The 25,198-nt window shown below is 35.0% G+C and overlaps 1 protein-coding gene across 1 annotated transcript in view; it reads left to right on the plus strand.

The window, feature by feature from the left end:
• Positions 1–24,877, plus strand: part of LOC309817562 (protein diaphanous homolog 2-like) — a gene marked incomplete at both ends in the record, with an annotated part of 35,867 nt that extends 10,990 nt beyond the window's left edge. Inside the window, 5 exons of the mRNA XM_082646849.1 lie at positions 15,403–15,477; positions 15,556–15,625; positions 19,865–20,001; positions 22,646–22,754; positions 24,812–24,877. Of these exons, the coding sequence (XP_082502975.1) occupies positions 15,403–15,477; positions 15,556–15,625; positions 19,865–20,001; positions 22,646–22,754; positions 24,812–24,877 (457 nt within the window). The remainder of the gene's footprint in view (positions 1–15,402; positions 15,478–15,555; positions 15,626–19,864; positions 20,002–22,645; positions 22,755–24,811) is intronic.
• Positions 24,878–25,198: the final 321 nt, after the last annotated feature.

A 25,198-nucleotide genomic window follows, 5' to 3' on the forward strand; every position in this document is an offset into this window, starting at 1 on the left:
ACCACAAATCGTATTAGACTTTGCACATACCATGGTCTGTCTGTTTCAGAATGACAACTATGTTATTTACAGATTTTTGTTCATATTCCTCTACTAAAGTTTATGAAAGGAAGCAGTGCCTGCTGAGAAATGACCAATGAGTTGGGACGATTTTATTCCCAGCCAACCCATTACAGGATGCATAGGTACTTGGCAATACATTTTATGAAGATCCAAAGAAATGTGTAGCAATAAATCATTGTCAGTAAGCTTTCTCAACACATGACAAAAACAAGAAATACTGGTTTGAAGAATAGTATGAGAGTTGTGATTGTGTAGAATTCTTTCAGAGTTGTTGCTGAAATTGCCTTATAGCTTGAAGGGTATGTTACCCCACTAGGAAACTGTTTTTTTCTGTTTTGCTTTGAATCTTAGTTATCTGCCAAACTCATGGCATAGTGTGTATATTCCCTTTCTGTGACGATAGCTTCCTCAGCCAATCTTTTCAAGCAGGTGAAAACAGATAAAATATCTTTTAGAGTTTCTGTAGGTGTGGTTATTTGCATTACCTCTGGCATATTTGTTTTTACTTGATATTTTCGAACTTCCCTTTAGATTTAAACATATTTTTCTAGCACATTAATATGCATTTTAATATAATCATCGTAATGAAAATAGCTGACTCTTGACAGTAATACAAATTAGGAGTAGAAAGTACTTTCTGAATTATGGGTGTTAATAACTATTTGAACAGCCTATATTAAATGCATTAAAAGCTTGGCAAAGCAGCTGACAGTACTTAGAAAGTTAATATAACGTTAGATGCAGATCAATACTCTAAGAACATTTTGCACTGGACTACTTATGAAAAGCAGAATAATGAGGACAATTTTTTATGGTGCAGAAATGGGAAGAGGACTTAAAATTGTGAGCACATCTCATAAGGCAGCATTATGTGCAGTACTGCGAAAGCAGAGTTGTATTTTAAATTTGTTTACTTTAACTTTCAAATGCATAAACCGTTTTAGAAGACCCTAGTACAGTTTTACATAGACTAGAAAATAGTAAATTCAGAGTAGTTATGTCAAATTGTATGCTTTCTTTTAAAATCTTGGTCAACAATTTGTATTAACAGCAACCATGTTGGCTCATTTAGCTAAGTTTGTCCCACAAATATTCAGTGACATTGAATTTTAATTATATAATATTAGCTTCAAAACAGAATTTTAACTTAATGCAGATCCAATATTATATCTCATAATACAACCAAACTAGATCTATGTGTCCTATATTATTTTCAAAAAGAAAAACATAGGAACAGCAAATACTGACTTGGGTTTCTGCAATATTGTTTCAGTTGGAGAAAATGTTAGAGACATTAAAGTAGAATAAATGATGGCTCCTATGTTGGTATTTATTTTATTATTATATAGGAAGCTCCACCAAGGCAATGCATTTTCTCATTTAAATGATGTGTTTTAAATTTGAAAACCAATATGTATATATAATAATTGTCTAAAATAATTAGAGACTTGTAACTGGACATGTAATTATAAAGGTATATAAAATCTAGCAGCAGAGTCTAAGCACGATAGTTAAATGGATTTCTAAATAGAAGGTGAACTTCTTTCCATTTAAAAATATCTTATATGCATTTTATTGTATTTTCTGTATATTCAAAACTAGCCTTGGGAAGAAAAAGCTTATAAGTATGCGTTGTTTGAGATATTTTTATTTTGCTTTATATGAATTAATTTAACTAAAGGTCTTGGACACATACTAGGGTTTTATATACTTATTATTATGGGACTATTACTAAAGCAATTGCAGCTTTCAATAAGAGATGCAGATATCCCAATACCATTAAGATGAGGGTAAAAATACAAGCTCCAAGTAAGGTGGGAATGTGGTAGTTTTCAAAAAGTCTAGGACAATGTCAGGTAGTGATTTGAGTATAAAATAGTTCCAATTTTCCCCATAGCCAAGGGGAAAAAAAGGCAGAGTATTGACAGACATAGCTGTTATCTGATGAATGACAGTGCATTTATTTTTCAGGGAAGGACATTCTTTCTGATTTTAAACTCAGAGAATTTTATTTTGTTTTTCTTTAAACGAGGGGTATTGAACACCACAGTAGAGTGAGTCTTTGATAGTTTTCCATAAAGTACAGAGGATTTCTCTGAATGTCCATTTCCTCCATGGGGCCTTGAGTTAAAAAAAAAAAAAAAACCCACAAAGTCATGATATTTCTACAAAGACCCAGAGTAATAGTACTGGTATACAGCTTCCCCATAATCCAAGCTGCTACCAAGGTGTACTTGAGTAGTGTCCCTGAGGCTCTCCCTCTGGAATATCTATCATCTCTGCTGGACGTTTGATAGGAGCTGGATAGCTGACAATTCACAATTAAGATGCCAGCTAGGGCTTCCCTGGTGGCGCAGTGGTTGAGAGTCTGCCTGCCGATGCAGGGGACGCGGGTTCGTGCCCCGGTCCGGGAAGATCCCACATGCCGCAGAGTGGCTGGACCCGTGAGCCATGGCCACTGAGCCTGTGCGGCCAGGGCCTGTACTCCGCAAAGGGAGAGGCCACAATAGTGAGAGGCCCGCGTACCACAAAAAAAAAAAAAAAAGAAAGATGCCAGCTAGCACCTGGAGCACAGGTATTCTGTGTAGTCGATTGAAAGAAGATCCATGTGCACTAGATAACAGTGTTTGCTCTATGACCCCAGCTGTTTGATCGGTGTTAGATAATGGGCAGCTAATTTGGGGAGATTTCCCACCTGGTCAGTAAAGCTGCAGGTGTATGGCCTCTCACATCGGGCAGTTTAAACCTGAAAATCTTCTGTTGAGATGGAATCCATGAAGGGAGAACATAGAAGCCAGTATAACATTGTAGTGTACTTTGAAAAGGTAAATCAGCTTCAAGTGAGATAGCTAGCTTAGTAGTCTGCCATATGAATGTGAATCTCAAACCTTCATATGCTCAGAATCAACCCACTCCTATTTGTTAGGTCTGTTCTGCAGCACCCAGCATTACTGAAAATACGCAGATTTGGTCTAATTCTATTTTGGAGGGTGCTGCCTGAATACTGAGTATTGCTATAGGTTTTTTTAGGGCAAGGCTATGGTACCATACCACCCTTGACACCAGCTTCCAAGAGAGTTACCTAGATATCATTTTTTAAATTGGTACATTCAGCATTCATTCATCAAAAAGTATTAAAGACTAAGTGCTAAACTGGAGTGTTAAATGGATTTTTAAAAATTGAGTTATCATAAATTTCCGTATGTGAATTAACATTTGTCAAAGAATAAGAATACCCTGAAATGAATCCAGCACTAAAACTATATTAAGCATTTTTCTTTGATATAGAAAATGTTTAAGAATTTTGTAATGTTGTTGAGGTCAACATTATAAGCATCAATTAAAATGGCAAAATATTTTAATTGTAAGTGGTATGGGACATTGCCCTAGGGATATTCTCTGACCTTATGACATGTTTTGTATCTTGAAAAAAACTTCTGTCAGTTTATTTCCTCATCATTACTTTCTCCCAGGAATAGAATGCAGGATACACTGTGCTGTGTTATCATGTGAGCTTTTCATTAATTTTGGTTTCTGCTATTATTTAGTATTGTTTATAAATGACAGAATTTATTTTACATGTTGGAATCATGTGTTTGCTGATGACAGTAGTTTGATGCAAGCATTCACCTTCATGCATTTCTCAACTCTTTCAAATGATCTTGGAAAATTGGAGTAATAAAAGTTAAGAAGAGACAGCCATAGAGGAGTTAATTTCGAGGGGCAAGAACAAATTATACATGCATATGGATTTTTCAAATATGTGGCTGGAAATTTCTGAAACATTGATAGGAGGGATGCTAGATAAATATGAATTATCAAATAGTGCTGTGGAGATACAAGCACCATGCTGAACACATACTGTGGAGCTTAGGTAAGCATGATTCTGGACTTAGAGCACTCGTCCATCTATTCAAGGATTTGGCTCTGAGCCCTGTGTGTATGATTTGGTATCATCTTTGAGACTCCTTGTTCATCACACTTGCCCATTTTCTTATTTGCAATATCTCTTGCATAGTTTTTACGTTTCTATTGTCAATACTCTAGTTCAGGCCTCATTCCCTTTGCAGACAGGAATTGACAGAGGAACTGATTGTCCAGCAAAGAGTTCACTGTTCACTGGGTTTGTTTGTTATAGCCAAAGTGAGCAAGGCAAAGCACAGAGGGATAGAGAAGTTAAGGAGGTTAGCAGGAAGTGTAGGGGAGGAAAAAGTTTTACTCGACCCTCTTAGGGTTCCTGGCTGTGACTGAAAATTAAACTGACAAAGATTAACAGGAGAAAGGCATACAAATTTTACTGAATTTTTACATATACATAGGAGCCTTCACAAGAGGATGAAGACCCAGAGAACTGAACAAAGCCAGAAGCTTTTATACCTTTTAGACAAAGGAACAACAAATTTGTGAGAAATTGACAAGACAAAGGGATTTGGGCTAGGGGTAGTAAATGGTGAAGAAGTAACTAGGATGATAAGGGTTAGTTTAACAAAGTTTTTTTATACAGCCTTCTGCGCCCTCAATTCCGTGCCTCGGATGATAAGAATGCGTTTCCTTCACGTGGTACATACAGGCAGGATGGGTGACTTTTACATGGGAGATTTATCTCCTGCTTTCATGGGAGAAGGGGCTGGGTTGGGGAGCAGTGAGGTCAGAGTGACCTTCTTGGTTCTGCCCTTTTCTCAGACTCCTTCAGCTTAAGATATTCATTATGCCAGGGTGCCATATTTTGGGGTGTTGTGTTCTGAACTCCATCGGAAGCAATCCGATGGCTGACCACTTCATTAGTGCTGGGTAAGGAAGCAAGTAAGGCTAACCAAGAACTATTATTCCCAAATTAAAGTTGAATGGCTCCATTTTTTCCAGGTGCTTCCTAATACTTGATTATTGTGTCAGGCTAAATATCAACTAACAATTGCTACATTTTTTGAAGTGGATGTTTACAGATCTGTGCTTCACTGGTATGTCTACAATCTATAATAATGAATTGCAATATGGCAGGGCTCTGCATCTGTGCTGAGCAAGTTAACTATTTTATTTATTGGTATATGGGAAGAAGAAAGAAAGTATATTTTTGAATATCCCCTATGTGTTTATTGTCTAAAGTTTCCCTTGCTTCTTGATAGAATCCGTAATAAATAATTTTAAAAAATTCCTCACTGGTATTGCTTTCACATCTAAATATACACATTGATGATATTTGAATATATTTTAACTTTTATCCAATATTCCTTCATGAAAGGAAAATAACCAAAAAACTTGTAACCACTAATTGGTGATATATTTGTTAATTGTTGATAATACAGTTGAATGGGAGGTATGTAAGGACTGAGGAATGATTGATTCCAATCATGGTTTTGCCATTAACAAGCTCTGTGATCTAAAACAAGTCAATAAAATTCTTTTATTTTCTTCATCTGTAAAATGAAGGAGCCAATATGGAGTAACAGTTTAATTTCACAACCAGTAAAGCTACTCTTGTGAGTGCATGTTCTTTCATAGAGGTTTGTTTATAAATGAAGATAAAACCTTGTTGTTAATTTAAGTTGTGTCTGTTTCGGTTTTTAACTGTTCCAATTGAAAAGAAAGTCCTTGCATTTTTTTTTTTTTTTTTTTTTGCGGTACGCGGGCCTCTCACTGTTGTGGCCTCTGCCGTTGTGGAGCACAGACTCCGGACGCGCAGGCTCAGCAGCCATGGCTCACGGGCGCAGCCGCTCCGCGGCATGTGGGATCTTCCTGGACCGGGGCACGAACCCGTGTCCCCTGCATCAGCAGGTGGACTCTCAACCACTGAGCCACCAGGGAAGCCCGGTCCTTGCATTTTTGAAGGAGGTCAAAGTTACTTAAGCAGTTAAAGCATTATGCTTTCTTTAAAAAGCATTCGTATGTTTTCAAAGACTTATCAAATATTGTAACTTTAGGAGTAGCTATGTTTCTAGATTTTTCTGAAAGTGAGTGCAAGGCAGGTTGAATATGGTAGAAGGCTAATATTTCTTTCTTAGGGACTTTATTATACTGCATTGTAATCCTATAAAGATTTTATCTGTATGTCATATACAGTTTATTATTATTGTTTTGTTGTCATTGTTTTAGATGATTTATATCACTGTGGAAGAGAAAAATAGTGAGTTTTTTGGTTTAATTTGTGTTAGATAAGCCTTAACAATTCTCATGGTGTTTAATGTGGGGTTATTAAAGATTTTGACTGTTCATTATTCAATGATTATGTTTTGAAAAAATTTATTAAAGTTGGATATATTAAGATGTTTAACTATATTTAAGAGTGCACATATGTACATACAGGTACACACATAATTTCCATAGTATCTTTATCAGTTTTAGGGGAAGGGGGTTTTAAAATATTATATAAAGATAAACTAGAAAAGACCAGAAATTTACCATTACGGATCACATTCTGAGACAATAAAACATTTGAACTTGCTGAGATTTTTTGACATCCACCATGAGGACCCAAAGAAATGGTTCTTTGTGGTTTGGTTGCAGTTATCCTGTGCTAAAAATATTCAGGAACATTAAATTTCTTTGATCTTTGTCTACATAGCTATCACACTCTATAATGAGTCTTTAATTATATGTTTTTGGAACTGCACCTGGTAGGTGAGAAGGACTGTTGCATTTCTGTTGTTCAGTCATCAAATAGCAATTATCTTTCAACTCTCCTTACCCCTGTTACCATGAAAGAGCATTCACTGACCTTCTCTGCTGCCCACCAGAGCCAGTTAGTATAACATGCAGATTGGTGTAGGAAAAAATGAAATGTGTGGCGGTACCTGCTAATACCTCTCTGCTTTCCTCCTTGCATTCAAAGAACTTCTAACCTTATTCACAATAAACTTGGTGTCAGCTCTCTTTCATTTCCAGGGTGTATAAATTAGGAATGTGATTTCCTGGAGTAAGTTCATTTTAACAAAATTCCACTACTAAAAGAAATTGGACGTCCTGTGGAGTGTGTGATAGAATTTTAACTTTATTACTTAGCTTAGGAAAATACATTTTTCTTGTGGAAGTTAACATTTTATTATAAGTTTGACTGGTTATATCACTAAGAAGATGACTTAAGTATGCTAACATAATTATATTCACAATTTCAAACATACGAAGAAAATTTAAAACATGACTGGCTTTTGCTTGAATGTTTGGAATGGTCTTTCTCCCTGCTTCCCCTCTATTTACTATAGATTAAAGACTCTATTTTTAATTTCATTCACATTTTTGGTACATTTTGTTTTCATCATTACATTAGGCTAAGACTGTCTCTTATATTTTTCTAAGAATACTTTTTAAAGAAGGGTGGGGAGGAAAATATTCTTTGCTCGATAGCCTTTTGGGCATTTTAACAGATTTGGACTTAAGCCATTATGACTGTCTCCAAAGTATTGATAATTTTGAGAGCTTAAGAAATTGATTTTAATAAATAAGAAACTTTTATCCTTTGAGGGAGAATTTTACTTAAACTATTGCCCTCAGGAGATTTTTATATGTAACTCAGGCATTTACAATTTGTTGTGAGCAACTCTTAAAAAAATGTGTGAGTAGCATGAAACAGAGCAGGATTTTTCCAATGAGACCTGATGGGGAGAATAAATGCAGCCAGGTAAAACCCTCTTAAGCAAAAAGCAGAGGATATAGGGAAAGATGGAATGTCTTCTTTGGTGTTTTCTAAGGAAATTGTAACCTGTTTCAATAGTGAAGTCAAAACCACTGAGAGCTGGAAAATTGACATATTCAACCTTTTTATGAATCAGGTGAAATAAGTGGTCAGTGAATATCATGCTTCAAAGGGATTTGTACAAATGTCTGGAAATGGCAGTGTTACAAATAATAGATATTCTAAATTGGTCAGAAATAGTTCATGTACTAATCTACCATGATGAATAGTTTTGAAGGACATTGAAATGCCCAAGGGTATTGTATTTACTTTCATGGAGACAAACCTGAGTGGATATATATTTTTTTATCTGGTTAAGACCAAGGCAGTCACAGCATATACAAATCCATGTTGTTTTTGTTGTTAACATTTATCTTTTTCACGGATGTATGTTATTGATAGTGGAATTATCTATGAAGTTGATTTGGCTGAACAAATTATCCTTTAAAAAGGCTGAAAATACTAGGTTTTTCTTGGCTACTGTTTGGAGATGTTGATATATGGACTGAAGGTATGATACTGTTTGCATTGGGTTGTGCATTAGTTTTAATCACCCAGCACCCTTTTTCTTTCCATAAGGACCTATAACTAAGGTTTGGTTTTAATTTCACTGAAAACATTACATTGGCAACATTGGTATTAAAATGAGATGTTTCCCTGGTATTAAAATATGTAAACACCATTTGCAATCATCTTTAAAGTCTCCTCAACCCTTTGAATTAGTTGTTTCATGTCTTATAATTTTACCAATTTTATCAATTCCCCCAAGAAACTCTGGACTGTCCTTCATTTTATTTGATGTTCCAGTGATTTGGGTTGTAGTATGAGATTACACATGGGAATAGAACACCATTAGAGAGAAATAAAATTCTTTGTACAAAACACATAACCCTCTATACTAGCCTTTAGCACTGTACAAACAGTGATAAAGGGATGACATGACTAATATTGGACTTCGGCACATGAGACCAATTGCCTTTACTGCTTATGGGACTCATGATAGAACTTCCTAATTTTATCTTTAAGCCTTTTGAAAGAAAGACGTGAATCTGGACAGTCTAATTATAAATGTGCATGTAGTCACTACTTCCTGTTATATCTGTATTGCGTATAGTATACTGAACTCATCCGTCCACTAATCTGATTTTAAGTTATATTTACATGAACTGTAATTAAATAATTCAGAGTCTGAATGTCCAACTTACGGATAAAAGGTTGAAGTTTTTGGAATCTGTGAAGGATTTTCCTTTACATTTATGTGTGAGGGAGCAGAACATCATTTCCTCGTAAAATAGGCACATTTATAGAGTTTTCCTCACTTTGTTTTGCCCTGGAGAGCTAGAGAGGGGAGAATCTTGCTTTCTCGTGGACTTAGTGTTCAACAGATCCTCTGATACTTTCATTTAAATATAAGATTTTCTTTCCTTTGATCATGCCAATCAGTGTAAGTGGGCCCTTTAAAAATAATGACCTCAGAAGTTCTGAAAGCCTGGGGTAGATTTCTGTTTTAAAACCTTGATATATTTAGATATCTTTCTGTCAGAATTATGCATGAACTATAAATAGACTTCTCTCTCTCTGCGTATCCCCCTTCCCCCACCATTGTAATTTCTATGTCTATTTCAATGTGAATTGGCCAGCATTAATATAGTAATGAATATACACAAAGTTGAATAATAGCAATAAGTTAAAGAAAGCACATGATGTGATATGAGTGCCAAATATTTAAATTATTAAATCTTTTCCAAAAAATCAATCAGTAGAAGTTTAGTGTCTATTTAGATTCTTTTGCATATTTCATACAATTAAGATACTTATCAATAAATGAATGGATGAAATGTTATTAAGTGTTAATATTTTTGAAAAGGAGTCTTTAATTTATGCCTAAAATCATACTGTATTTTGGACAAGAAGATTTAAAGAGCATTCAAGGTTTTGATTTTTAATATTTTCAGAAATATCTTAATACAAGTTCACTGTGCACGATTTCATTTAATAGTCACAAAGGCCTTCTGGGGTACAGGTACTATTCTCCTCCCTATTTTAAAGCTTAGAAGTTTTAAGTAACCGATCAAAAATAACACAGCTAGAATATGACAGAGATGGGATTGGAACCTAGATCTATCTTCTTCTAAAGCTTATGCACTTAACCATGTCACTCTGCAATCTCACAGAGATAGTCCATTGATGAATGGAGGCTTATTTTTCTGACCTTTGAGTAAAGGTGGGAAAAGATCTCTAATTTTCTTTCTTTTTTTTTTTTTTTTTTGCGCTACGCGGGCCTCTCACTGCTTTTGCCTCTCCCGTTGCGGAGCAACAGGCTCCGGACGCGCAGGCTCAGGGGCCATGGCTCACGAGCCTAGCCGCTCCGCGGCATGTGGCATCTTCCCGGACCGGCGCACGAACCTGTATCCCCTGCATCGGCAGGCGGACTCTCAACCACTGCGCCACCAGGAAAGCCCGATTTTTAACTTCTTGAGCAATATAGGGATGTTGGACTGCCTTATAGATATAGCCACACCTTTTATACCTAAGGTCAGAAAATACTGTCTCATTTTGGGTCAGTCCTCTTCTTCCCTAGAAAATTTTCCTGGCTTGTTTTTCAGTGTTCAGATCTAATCTTGGACTCTTGCTCACTCGTATGTTAACTGTCCTCACTGATCTTTCTATTGTTTTTGTTTGGGTGATTCATTTGTTCCACCTGGTCCCCTGTCAAGTCATGGTTACAAATATCACCATGTATTTGTAGCATGTGAAGACAACTCTTTAACGTAGGTAACTTGATAACATAAAATCACCAATATGTTAATACCAAGAAATGAGATTATGGGCTATAGCCCATCTTAAAAAAAAAAATGTATAAGCTACATCTGGCTCTGTTCTTTCCAATAAGCTGCCGTACCTAAACTTGATTGGAAGTTTTAGTTGGAGTCTCCAGATGTCTTTCTTTGACAGTATTTGGTAGATTTCTTATGAAGGTTAGGACTTTGAAAGACAAGAAAAACGTGGGTTGAAAATTACCTATCACACCTAAATGAATGAAGTAAGCTGTTAAATAATACAAAACATGTAATTCTGTGTCTAGACATAGATTTGTAGGTTTAAGCCCAATATAGTTCTGGAACAACCACTAATTCTTCTTCAATGAGTTATTGCTAGAGCCATGAGCCAGATGTTACAGGAAACCATGTACTGGTCCTGTTAGTAATTTCTAATGGTATGATTGAAATAAACATGGGCTTTGGAGTCAGACCTAGGTGTGGGGGTGTGAGTCCTAGAACTGATACTTGTTGAATGATGTTTTGCAAGTTACTTAGCTACTTTGCTTCTCAGTTTCTTTATGTGAAAACACTTTTGGGAATGGCTAAAGTCAAAAAAATTGACAATATGAAGTGTTTGAAGGATCTGGAGCAATTAGAGCTGTTACACTTTGCTGAAGGAGTCCCAAATGGTATAGCCACTTTGGAAAGCAGTTTTTAAAAATTTAAACATGCACTTATCATAAGACCCAGTAATTCTACCCCTAGTTATTTTCCCAAGAGAAATGAAAATATATGCTTACACAAATACGTACATGTGAATGTTTATAGCAGCTCTATTCATACTCATCAAAACCTGGAAACAACCCAGATATTCATCAATTGATGAATGGATAAACAAATTGTGTTATATCCATACGATAAAAAGGAATGGACTACTGATACATGCAATAACATAGTTGAATATCATAATATTTATGTTAAATGAAAGGAACCAGACACTGAAAGCTGTATACAGTATGATTCCATTTCTAATGACATTCTGGAAAAAGCAAAACTATAGGGACACAAACCAGGTAAGTGGTTGCCAGGCAACTGGGAGTAAGGAAAAGGGATTGACTACAAAAGGGGAATGAGGGAATATTTTGGTGTGGTGGAAATGTTCCAAATCTTGTTTGTGTTAGAGGTTGCATGACTATATTTTGTCAAAATGATGAACTTTACTGTATGTAAATCATATCCCAATAAAAAGAAAGGGAAAAAAACCTTGTGTTCAGAGTGGTTATGGAAATTATAAGAGATCATCTTCCTCGCCCATTTTTTCTGCTGCTTGGTTCTTCATTATCCTCTGTTGCTTCTGTGTCTCTTATAACTTTGGGGTCCATGATAAATTGCAATTTCTTATTTCAAAGCTGAGATACTACAGAAAATTGATGTCTTTATCTTTTTCTGCAATCTGAGTCAGATTTTAAACGGAGTGATCAACTGTATTTTTATACTTCTAGATATTCCAGTTAGTACTGCATAACTCAGAGCTGGAATTGGCAGACTCTGTAAAATATACCAAATATACTTGCTTTGACTGGATTCCTCATCTCTGTTCTGTGGCAGTGGGAATGTATAGTATGGTTGGGAGGGTATTTAGAGCAATCTTGAATTTTGAGCCTGGAGTCCTGCTTGAGAAAGGCTTCCTCCACTTCTCAGCAAACCATTGTTCTATGCCAGGGGTTCTCAAACTTGAGTGAACATCAGAATCACCTGGAGGAGTAATTAAAACACATTTCTGGGTTCCACCCACAGAGTTACTGAGTCAGTAGGCCTGGGGTGGGACCCAAGAATTTTGTATTTCTAACAAATTTCCAAATGCTGTTGATGCCCCTGGTTTGGGACACACACCTTGAGAACCACCGATTTATACTTACTCTGGTGTTGCAGTATCAAAATTCCTGCCTACATACAGTAGCCAACATTTTGTTTATAAACCACTTAATCATTTCATGGCCACTTTTGTACTGGGTAAAACCTAAATATATGTATATTTATATATAGACTATATATATATATATATATGTATATATGTATATAGAGAGAGACTGACAGACAGTAAGCATTTGGCTAGAGGCTACAAAGTATTTGATGCTTAAAGACAGAGAAATGGCAAGACAAAGGGAAAAAAAGGTATGTCTAGCTGTACCCCTTCCTCTTCACCTCTTGAGTGTCATCCTACTATATCATAATTATTTTATTCTAGCTAAAGGCTCCTTTTGTACTCCCATTCTCTCTACTTTAAAAGCTCTGAGGACTCTTACCCAGTCCTCCTCTGTGCATTGCCCTAACATATTCTCAGTTAAGACTTTTCACTTCCTACTTTGTAATAAATAGGCCCAGCCTCCTCACACTTAGGTTTCATGATTGTATCCTTTTTTTTTTTCACTCCGATAATAATTTTCACTGAATGAAACCAAAGTACCATCAGCTGCCCAAATTGAAACAGTCTGGGATGTGTGGGTGACTGATTTCAAGTGAACAAATAGAAATCATGGTCTGGTATCAAACACTTCCCTAGACCAAGAAGCAAATAATCCTAATAACTTTAATAGCACTAGGTATAAAAAGAAACAGGTAAAATTTAGAATCTTTAAAGAATTTGTGAGTGTTAAATTTAAGGAAATCATAGATTATTTCATCTTTCCAGATGCCAAAGCAGATACTGAGGGCTGTATATATAAATTTGTTCAGAATTTCTGTTATTTTAAGGTTGCTGTAGGGTATTTTCTGCTGTTAGGATATCTGCTGATTTCTGTCTGTGATAGATTAAATACAGTATTTTATGTTTAGAGAGCTGATGTCCTTTTCTCCTTCTCCTACCACCCCACTGATTATCAAGTCTTTAGAGAAAATAGCTCATTGTACTGGTTGATTACATGCCTCAATTGAATAGTAGCTTGCTGCCAATTATCATTACAATGCCGTATTGATTTTTTCTCATTTCCTCTGTGGGAATTAAAGCAGAATTTGTTTAAAATGAGTTTCCATATATATTGTGGATGTGATTGGTTCCAAATATTTGAGCTATTTTTAAATGTATTTTCTTCAGTGATCTCTTATTTCTTACTGATAGTCTCTTAGAAATTTAGGTCTCTTCTTTACCTTAGGTAGATATGAAATGTGATTTAAAACCTGTGGAATTGATCTATAGTCATAGTTTAAATATGTCGAGTATAGATTTTAATTACTGCTTCACAGGCATCCTGCTGTATGTTAATTTACGTTTGTAAAGTTCTTGGACAATATGATTCTGCTGATTCTCTTAACCACACAAGTCAGTAAATTTAATTAAATTTTAATTAGAAAATATTTAGTGTTGACTATATGTAATCCATTCTGCTAAGCATTATGGGAGACAGAAAGATGAGTGAGATCATATAACAGTCTTCAGAGAATTTATAATCCAGAAAGGTGGGTGAAGACACTTGTGGTATGAATCATAATGTCAAGTAGTAAGAGATGCACAAACACGGGCATTCAAAGAGAAAATAATGCATTTGGATGGGGACTTACAGGAAGAAAACATTAATGGAGGAATTGACAGTCAAGTTGAGCCTTGATGGGTTGGGAGAGACGGAGTTGGAGTTACCTTCTGGGAAGTGAGGTCAAGCAGGGAAATGCAGGGAAGACTCCAGGAAAGAGAATATGTCTGATTTTTATTGGAACATGTGGTCTAAGGCCTGAGGCTAGAAAGGTAGGTTGAGGCTTGATCAGAATCAGGACTTGAAATGTGTTAAATAGTCCAGAGAAAATTTTTGGACAGAAGACTGTGGTAATCTGGCATTTTATAAAATGAATAAAAGAAAAGAATGATGCCTCAGAGACCCTAGTTGGGAGGCTTCTGCCATATTAAAGGAAAGGTAACTAGGGCTAAATTAGAATGGTAGACAATGAAAGGGAGTCATTCTAGAAGTAGAGTAGTAGTAGAGTAGGGTCATGACAATAAGTCAAATCAAGTTCTCCGTGATCAGTCTTCAAGTCTTTTGTCACACATGGGACTTCATCTCCTGCCATTCTTGCTTCCAAGCCTGCTTGTTCAGCTGTGACCACACAGGTCTCCTCACAGATCCTGGAACATTCCAAGCACACTAGCTACCACCTCAGCACCCTATTTGCTTTTATTCCCTCTATTAGGAAAGTCCTTATTTCCTTCAAGGCTCTGCTCAAATATCACCTTATCAAATAATCTTTCTCTGACTACACATTAAAAATAACATCCTGGCTCTCCTTATTCCATTTGCCAAGGTTTATTTCTCTTCATAGTACCAAAGCATTGACATTTTATTATATAGTTAGTTATTTATGCTCTGTCTCCCTTTTAGTAGATGGTAAGCTACATGAGGGTAGGGGCTTAGTTTGTTGCCAGTTATATCTCTATCACCTAGAACATGCCTGGTACTTAGTGGGAACTCAGTAACTATTTGTTAAATGAATGAACAGAATAAATGCAAAGGTGAAAGAGGTGGCGGATCAAGAAATTATGCCAGTATTTCAAGTCTGAAGGATGCAAGGGATAGTAGTAGTATTATCAGAATATGGAAGAGGAGTTGATTTAGGAGAACAGAGACATAGGAGAAGAGAAATTTGGCTTTGTAAATTCAGGCTTAAGTATTCGACACTGGTGAAACAACCAAGGCAGTGCTGTAGAATGGGCAATCTAAAATGTGAAGAGAAGTCTGGGATTGAGGTAAAGATCTCTGAGTCATCCCCATAGAGTCAATACTCAAAGCAATGGGAGTGGAAAAAAGAAGGACACGCGATATAAAGACAGCATTAACAGATCTGAAAATCAAAATTTAATTTGGGATATTTAATGTTTTAATTATATAAACTTATTTATACTTTTTTTTCTTGTTTATTTAATAGCTGGGTTAACAACTTTGGCCATGAAGGTCTTGGACTCTTGTTGGATGTGCTGGAAAAGATTCTGGACAAGAAACAGTAAGAATAAACATGAAAAAAAATCACCATGGGGGACATTTTTAAGCACAGCATAATATGTTTTTTCCTTTTATTCAGGCAAGAAAATATTGACAAGAAGAATCAGTATAAACTTATTCAGTGCCTCAAAGCATTTATGAACAATAAGGTAAGTAGTATTTATTTCTGCCTCTGTCGCAAAAGGTGAGAACTTGCCCGACAGACACCATGAAACAGGCAAAATAGTGGATGCTTACTCAGTTTTCAAAAGGGTCTTTATAATGCAAATCATCATGAGTTTCATTTAAATATTATTTAAAATATACTTTGCTTCACAAAATATTTATTGGCAGGTTTTTGCAATCATGCAAACATACAAGTCTTGTTCCCAAATCAAATAATACTCTTTAATACTCTTTTTTTTCCATGGTAGTAGGAAAATTTAAATGGGATAGGTTGAATACCATTTCCTTACAGAGAGTTTTTATTCTAATGTAAAGGACAATTCAAAGCTATGATTTGATTTTTTTTTTTTTTTTTTTTTTGCTGAGAACGTTATAAGGTTAAGATTTTTCTTTCTTTTTATGTTCAATTAATGTCAGTGAGTTAACATACATAAAAGACATTTCTGGCACATACCAGGGTTTTTTTTTGTACCTGTGTGATACCAGTTGCATTATGAGGGACTCTAGGAATGCCAGACAAGGGTTTTCCTTCTAAAAGTAGTCTTTGCTCAGGTTATGAAGTTAAAGTCATTTTTTCTATAAACTTGTTTTGTTACTCTCTTATACATGATTTGTGCTATATTCCTATAGGTAAAATACCACTGACTAATTCACTAATTGAATAATTCCCTTTATATGGTATTTTAATAATCTCAAAATATTTATTAAAAATAACTAATTATAACAATAACCCAAAACTTGCCAGAAGTAAAATATAGCTATTAATAGCCAATGCAGTAAGATTATCTACTTAAGTGATCTGCAGTCTTTCTTAAGTGTGTGGGATTATGTATAATTATGTGTATATTATACACACATGTATCAGCAAAGAATTTTTTGGCATGTGGAACAGATGGATGCTTGCCAATTGACGTGAGTCTCCCGTATAGAATATACTATTTGTGCTGTTCTTGGAAGTTTCTTCCAGAAAGATTTCCATCAGTACTAGTACAGAATTTCTGAACTTCTGAGCTCTTAGTCTTTGGTGACAAAGTTATGCAGAATCTGATACCTAACAAGAAAGCAGTTAATGAACATTGCTTCTCCACAGCTCAAGATGGATCTCTTTTTTAATTGAGGGAAACAAAGAAATAAAGGAAAGACAACACTGTACTAGAAATCAGGAAATATAGTCCATGATTTGCCACTAAGTTGTGTGGCCTTTAGAAAATCATTTGACCTCTCTGCCAATCAGTCCCCTCACCTGTAAAATTAGGACTCTGATCTAAATTCTTACTGACTTGAGTAGTCAACTCTTACAGCTTTCCAGGATATAACTGTAATCAGTATAGTTACTAGAGAAAGTGACATTTCCTGTAGAGCCTTTTCCCACGAGACAGAAATTGATATGTTCATATGTAATTATTTATTACTTAAGAGTTTGGCAGTTTTGAAGAACATGATTTTTTTTTTTATTAGAGTAGAGTTGATTTACAGTGTTGCATTAGTTTTACAGCAAAGTGATTCAGTTATACGTATACATGTATCTATTCTTTTTTAGATTCTTTTCTCATATGGGTTAGTACTACTCTGTATTAACAGTGAAATCTGACAGCATTTCATTGGAACAAAATTGCCATTTCAAGCTAACCTTTAGTTAAACACCACACATTTGAATATTTTCATGGTTCCTAATTTATCTTCGAAAAGAATTCAGTGTAGCATTCCCTATGCTATGCAGTAGGTCCTTGTTGGTTATCTGTCTTATATGTAAAGTAGTCTTCTGTGTGTGTTCATCCCAAGCTTCTGATTTATCCCTCCCCTCCCATGTTTCCCCTTTGGTAACCATAAGTTTGTTTTCCATACCTGTAAGTCTGTTTCTGTTTCGTAAATAAGTTCATTTGTTTCTTTTCTTTAAGTTAGATTCCACATATGAGTGATATATGATATTTGTCTTTGTCTGACGTACTTCACTCAGTATGACAATCTCTAGGTCCATCCGTGTTGCTGCACATGGCATTATTTCATTTTTTTAATGGCTGAGTAATATTCCGTTTTATGTATGTACCACATCTTCTTTATCCGTTCCTCTGTCAATGGACATTTAGGTTGCTTCTATGTCTTGGCTATTGTAAATAGTGCTGCAATGAACATTGGGGTGCATGTATCCTTTTGGGTTATGGTTTTCTCTGGATATATGCCTAGGAGTGGGATTGCTGGGGAATGTGGTAGTTCTATTTTTAGTTTTTTTTTTTTTTTTTTTTTTCTTTTTTGCGGTATGTGGGCCTCTCAGTGTTGTGGCCTCTCCCATTGTGGAGCACAGACTCCAGACACGCAGGCTCACTGGCCATGACTCACGGGCCCAGCTGCTCCGTGGCATGTGGGATCTTCCTGGACCAGGGCACGAACCCGTGTCCCCTGCATAGGCAGGCGGACTCTCAACCACTGTGCCACCAGGGAAGCCCCTATTTTTAGTTTTTTAAGGAACCTCCATACTGTGCTCCATAGTGGTTGTACCAATTTACATTCCCAATAACATTGTAAAACACGATAGTTTAACTTAGATTATTCTATATTAAGATTAGGCTTTAGTTAGAGCATGTTAATGTCTTGCACATAGGTCCTAGGAACATGAGTAAATGGTAGGTCTTTTAAATTATAGGCGTGTGAAACAATGGGCATAAAGTACACATTCAAAATAAAAAAAAATATACAGTAATATATCCATTTCATGTTGGAATGAATTGTCATAATCAAAGAATGAAACTTTCATCTGAAATGACTCATACATCAAATTTGCTGGCCCTGAGGAGTTTTGATTACCTACTTCAAAAACTCTTTTTGCTTATACAATGCATGTAATAATAGGATCATAAAAAGCAACCCATTGTCCCTTAACTTCCATTGCTGTAATATTGCTCTGATGTTTAGATTGATGGTTTTCCATCATTTCTCATATCTTCATTTTTATTTTGAGTATGTCCCTATACGTTACAAACTACTTTTAATAATAAAATGGAAATTTGAAAAATTAAATGATTTCACTCTCAGTCTAACTGATTTTTAAAGTTATTTTAAGTTTGGTAATTGCATGGTAAACATCTCTCTCAGTTTTCCACATCACTTGTTTTCCTTACTACTTATTATTTACCAGCTACCTTTATACTTACATAGTCCTTCTGTTTTTCTTTGCTTCTTTTTAATCTCGTCTCTTCCATTTCCTTTTTTTGTCTTGTCTCTGTAAATTTCCTTATTTGTTATGACCTCGAGTAAAGTCATATTTAAGAGCTTTAGCTATGTTTTTTTAAGTCCTGAATTCTTTTAGAAGATAAATTAGGAACCATGAAAATATTCAAATGTGTGGTGTTTAACTAAAGGATAGCTTGAAATGGCAATTTTGCTCCAATGAAATGTTGTTGGATTTCACTGTTAAACTGTAACAAGAAGCAAACATATTTCATAAGAAATCTGAGAAATAATTTGTGGGACAAAGATCAAAGAAAATATTACCTTCTTCATGTAGTGAAAGCCTGAGTTTTGGGCTTTCTTCATTTTTTTACCTAGTCATTCTTATGATGCACATTTGCATGCATATATTCAAGCCTAGAAAATAAATGAAAATGGTGTCTGGCTTCTCTGCCTAGTTGACTGTGACACTTAGTAAAACCCAGGCTCCATTTCTTTCTGTTCATAACTTTTGTAATGCAGCACAACTGCTTGAAAGAGGGAGGCTAAGAGAGAGAAGGTATGGGAAAATCCATACAGAGGTCTACTGCTTCTTTAACTGGCATGTAGTATACAAAAGAGCTTTTCAATGTTTTACCCTTTTTGTTCAACTTAGTTTTCCATGCAAACATATTGGAGAATTTAACCATGAGTTCCAGACATCTCCAGGGAGACCCAGTGACATAAGTAGAACTGCTTTAGAAAATCATATCAGTATGTTCTTTACATATTCTTCTTTGTTGAGAAAATATTGGTGGTTCCCATATTTCTTCCAAATTTTTATGGAAGTTTTAGGCAGGCTAATGGAGATCATATCTGACCAAAGGACAAAACTCCAAGATGCAGTCATTTCAGATAAAAAACAAACAACTGCATTTGAAGAACATTCATCTAATTAAGTAGAACCTCACTGTGGAGGTATTGGTTTTTAGAAAATCATTGTTTAGTTGCTTTTTAAAATTAAAAATGTGTTCCAAGAACATTTTGAATGAAAGTTCATTTTAAAAAATTTTTTTCAGTTTGGATTGAAAAGGATTCTAGGGGATGAAAGAAGCCTTTTACTGTTGGCAAGAGCAGTTGACCCCAAACAACCCAACATGATGACTGAAATAGTAAAAATACTTTCTGCTATTTGTATTGTTGGAGAAGAGAACATGTACGTATTGCTCTATTATTATATTAACTGTATAGAAAATGACACTTGAGAAATTAACAAGTCCTACTTTTGTGCTGTTTCTTTTGATAACTTGCATGAAAATACTATTAAATTTTAGAAAAAAATACTGATATTTTTACCTTATCTATTTGGATATTAGCCTTTTTTTGATTCTTTGAAAAATAGGTTTAAAAAGATAGACTCCTAATGGAGAGTTCTTCAAAGTTGGATATTCAAAGTTAATGAATAGAATTTTGTCTAGTTGAAGGTAAAGCAATTATTAGAAAAATGGGAAAAGGTCAGTTAGGGAGTAATTTTGGCTAAACACACACACAGGCACACACATATACATACCCTACACAACATACACCCTCACACATGCTCATCACAAAATTTGACTTCCTTAACTGAATTAACTAGATGCTTTATTTTGTACTATAATTTTATTTTATTTTTTTAACATCTTTATTGGAATATAATTGCTTTACAATGTTCTGTTAGTTTCTGCTGTATAACAAAGTGAATCAGCCATACATATACATATATCCCCATATCTCCTCCCTCTTGTGTCTCCCTCCCACCCTCCTTATCCCACCCCTCTAGGTGGTCACAAAGCACCCAGCTGATCTCCCTGTGCTATGTGGCTGCTTCCCACTAGCTATCTATTTTACATTTGGTAGTATATATTAGTCATGACACTCTCTTACTTTGTCCCAGCTTACCCTTCCCCTCCCCGTGTCCTCAAGTCCATTCTCTATGTCTGCATCATTATTCCTGTCCTGCCCCTAGGTTCTTCAGAACCAATTTTTTTTTTTTTTTTAGATTCCATATGTATGTGTTAGCATACAGTATTTGTTTTTCTCTTTCTGACTTACTTCACTCTGTATGACAGACTCTAGGTCCATCCACCTCAGTACAAATAACTCATTTTTGTTTCTTTTTATGGCTGAGTAATATCCCATTGTATATATGTGCCACATCTTCTTTATCCATTCATCTGTCGATGGACACTTAGGTTGCTTCCATGTCCTGGCAGTTGTAAATAGAGCTGCAATGATCATTGTGGTACATGACTCTTTTTGAATTATGGTTTTCTCAGGGTATATGCCCAGTAGTGGGATTGCTGGTTTATATGGTAGTTCTATTTTTAGTTTTTTAAGGAATCCCCATACTCTTCTCCATAGTGGCTGTATCAATTGACATTCCCACCAACAGTGCACGAGGGTTCCCTCTTCTCCACACCATCTCCAGCGTTTATTGTTTGTAGATTTCTTGATGATGGCCATTCTGACTGGTGTGAGGTGATACCTCATTGTAGTTTTGATTTGCATTTCTCTAATGATTAGTGATGTTGAGCATCCTTTCTGCCTATGGTAAGTGAAAAGATGAAGCAATATTAATGGAATTAAATTAACTGGTTGGAAAGAACAAAAGGCTGTTGGTAACTACTCAGAGTGCACATAAGTGCCAATTTCAGCAAGTTGTTGCTGACTATGCATAGATCATTTCTTCTTATGGAAATAATATTAAGTTAGAAGCAAAATTAAAGATTTGATATCCAGTTGGTAAGAAACCATTGAGATAAAGAATGTAATACCTGCTACGGACATGAACTAAAATATTTCTTCTGAACACTCTATGTGGCAGTAATCATCTCAGTTTGAATTATAATGGGGCAGGCAAAGATTTAGGATTCTTCTAATATGTTGACTTTCTCATACCTCTTGGAATAAAATGAGATGTTGCTTAGTGCTGGTTCATCCTTTGAAACCAAAAGACAAACACTGAACAAAAATATTATCACACAACATTAAGTCTTATCTCAGTGAGAACAAACTGAGCATGAAATAACTTATGCAGATAGGCTTCCTTCCTTAGGTTTTATAGAAAAATCAGTTTATACACAACTAAGAAATATTTTTCTAGTCTGTTAGGTTTTCAGTACTTAATTCATATAATGTACCCTACCCTGGTATATTTTATGAGTTAATTATAATTTCAGATATAGTTTGATAATAGTAGTATACTACATAGAGGTTAATTTGATTCAGACACTGTACAGAGATAGTTTCCAGTATTTTTGTTCAGGTGAATAAGTTTCTTGTGCTTGGTAATTATAGATGCTTCTCTAATTTACTGGGCTTTCTCTTTTAGGTTTTTTTCCTTGTTCCATTTTCAAAGAATCCTGGGTTTTTTTTTTAAGTTCTTTAAAAAATATTTATGCTTTTCAGCACTTTATTATAAAATTACAGTCCGTTTACACTTGAATAAACTTTGAATAATTGTAAATGCCATATCACATTTAAGTGACATTAATATCTATGTTAACACATGAAATATCAAAACCTGAAACTTAAAATTTTAATGTTTATCAATTAAGTATTCTTTTTTAAATGTCACCCAGAAAAATTATTTTCCTCAAGACTTTCAAATTGAATTTTCATTTTGGTGCCCTAAAGTTATTTAACTCTATCAACATTTGACTTGCAGAAATATGTGGACAAGAACACAATTCTTAAATTGTAGTGGTCTATGTGAAAACATCAAGCACCAGAAAGAAAACAGGGAAGACTGTATAAGGGATAACCCATATTCATATAGTATGTGTAAGATGTATTTCTCATTTCTATTTTTTTTTCTATAGTCTAGATAAACTTTTAGGAGCTATAACTACAGCAGCAGAACGAAATAACAGAGAACGATTTTCACCAATTGTGGAAGGATTAGAAAACCATGAAGCTTTGCAATTACAGGTGAGTTAGTTTCCGGGGTTATATTTAGAGTACTGGTTTTGTATGACACCAACTCCATTTTAGCTAGCATTTAAATAGAAGGGAACATAAAAATGAAATTCTTCCTGTTGCTTGGTCATTCATAGAAGCTATGGTTTTGTCTGTGAAAATGACAATTTGTTTAAAATTAGGAAAAGTACTTTGAATTATTATAAATATGATGATCATAAATATTTGGATAGAAATTTAGTAATTATTGTAATAAGCCATGGAAATTAAAGCCTTAGCATTAATCAGGGCAAGAGGGCAAACAGTTCAGCCACTGCCGTTATCCTGAGGGTTAATGAAGTCTGTGTGGGCTCGTTGTAGAAATTTAAGAAAACTAAACACATCTCTTTTTTTGTGCCATTCACACAGCATTCAGAAGTTTCACTGCCCAGAATAGGGAGGATTGAATTGCAACTCTTAGGTCATGGTCTGTCTCATAGTCCTGTGTAGACCCAGCCTATATGTCTTCTTTAGAAAACGACAAAATTTCCTATCTTTTCTTAGATGGTTTCAGGAAATGAGCCATTTTATGAAAGATAACATTGTTCTTTAGTGATGAGAACTCTTATTTATTGACTGTACTTATCGTGTGAGATTCTGGACTAAACATTTGAATTTACATATACTATCTAGTTTAATTCTCACAATTCGGCTATGTAGGTACTATTATTATCTCCATTTTGCTTATGAGACAAATAGGCTGAGATTAAATAACTTGTCTAAGGTGCCACAGCTTGTAAGTGGGACAGTCAAATTCGATGCCAGGTTTGTTAGTCTGTGGTGCCCATCTCTTTCTTTTAGACAGTGTTTAGCATTTAATGTACCATGGGAAACACTTTCTGAAATATTTTTTAAACCCTTGTAGTGTCATTCAACAAAGAGAACATGGGTCCACGTTTATTTTATGAAATTATTTAGTAGTGAGTGTTTAAATATTAAAATTTCTTATCTGATATAAAAACAGTTTCTTTTCCCCTTTTTAATTTTATTGTTAAGTGTAGTTACCTGTTTTCACCAGAGATTCAAACTACAGCAGATAGATAATTTGGCTTGTCCAAAGAAAATACTGTAGTGTTACAAAACTATAATCCCTTTCCAAATACTTGAAGAAATTTGTTAATTGTTACTTCTACTCCAGCTATGATGAACATTTCAGATAGAGTTTTATGGTGTGCCTTTTATGGCCAGTGTATTACATTTTTTAATGCTTGGGGGATTTCCTTTCAGTGTTTCCTTTTTTAAATATACTTCTTATTATACAATTTATTTCAATAAAATTTAACATCTCTACTGAAAGGTTTGGAAACTGTCTTTTTTAAGATGACTTCTTGAACTCTTTGTTCTTGTTCCTGTGCTTGGGCTTACCTAACTAAATCTCATTGACTTTCAGTTGTATGTAGGAGTTTGTACTTGTCTTGCAAAGTTTGCTTAGGAGGAATTAAGTGTTTTATCTATATTCAAAGTTTTCATTCCTCACTCAGATCACTCACTCACTCAAAATCACACAGCTGTTGAGAGGTAGAGCTATGATTTGAAGCCAGGTCTATGTGATGCCAACATGTATATACTGTATTGTCTGACCTTTAAATGACACCCCTGCCATAGAATAGTTCAGCCCACACAATGAGGTGGGAATGACATTTGCTAGCCTTCACGAAGCTGGACTGAATGGAATGATAAAAGTGGCAAGTTTTTAACAAGTAACATGGAAGGATCATAGACGTCTTGCTAGGTATTCAAGAAATTGTTGAATACTGATTATAGATGCAAACATATGCAAATCACAATTTGAAATTTCCTATTTTAATGAGGTACGAAAGTTAGTGATTTGTTATATACAGAGCCTGGTACTCTCAGAAGAATTGTGAAGTGGGTTTGTTTATTTGGATTATTTCACGTGGATGAAAAAAATATCTAAAAGTTCAAAACTATATTCAGAATACAGAATGAAAAACAAAAGTTTAAAATCTGTTGTTTAAAGAATGAAATGAGTGCCGTATTTTAACAGAATTACTTTTCTATTTCTGTAGTATCCTGAGACTTCTCAAAATGTTATTACAGTCTCAGGAAGTAATTCTGTTAAAATACAGGACTAATTATATTTTTAAATAATAACTACATACCCCCCCACCCCCCTGCTTTTTGGATTCCAAAAGAGGTTATTAAGTTCTCACAGAAGTTTTCTAGCTCATATATTTTGTACCTGTGATAGGAGTTTTATTATCTTCAGTAGTTCAAGAAATAGACAATAAATCATATATCTTCATATGTTCTCTGTTCATTGACTTTCCTTCAGCTGAGTAGCCTTCTCAAGTCTCCCCCATACTACAGTGCCTTCTTTTGATCCTAGTTATCCTTCAAAGTAGCTTCTCATCTTTCTTTTTCATTTTATAGTCTAAGTCTCTAAAAGAATCATC

The sequence above is a fragment of the Grampus griseus genome (genome assembly GCF_964374135.1).
Source record: "Grampus griseus genome assembly, chromosome: X".
Lineage (NCBI taxonomy): Eukaryota > Metazoa > Chordata > Mammalia > Artiodactyla > Delphinidae > Grampus > Grampus griseus.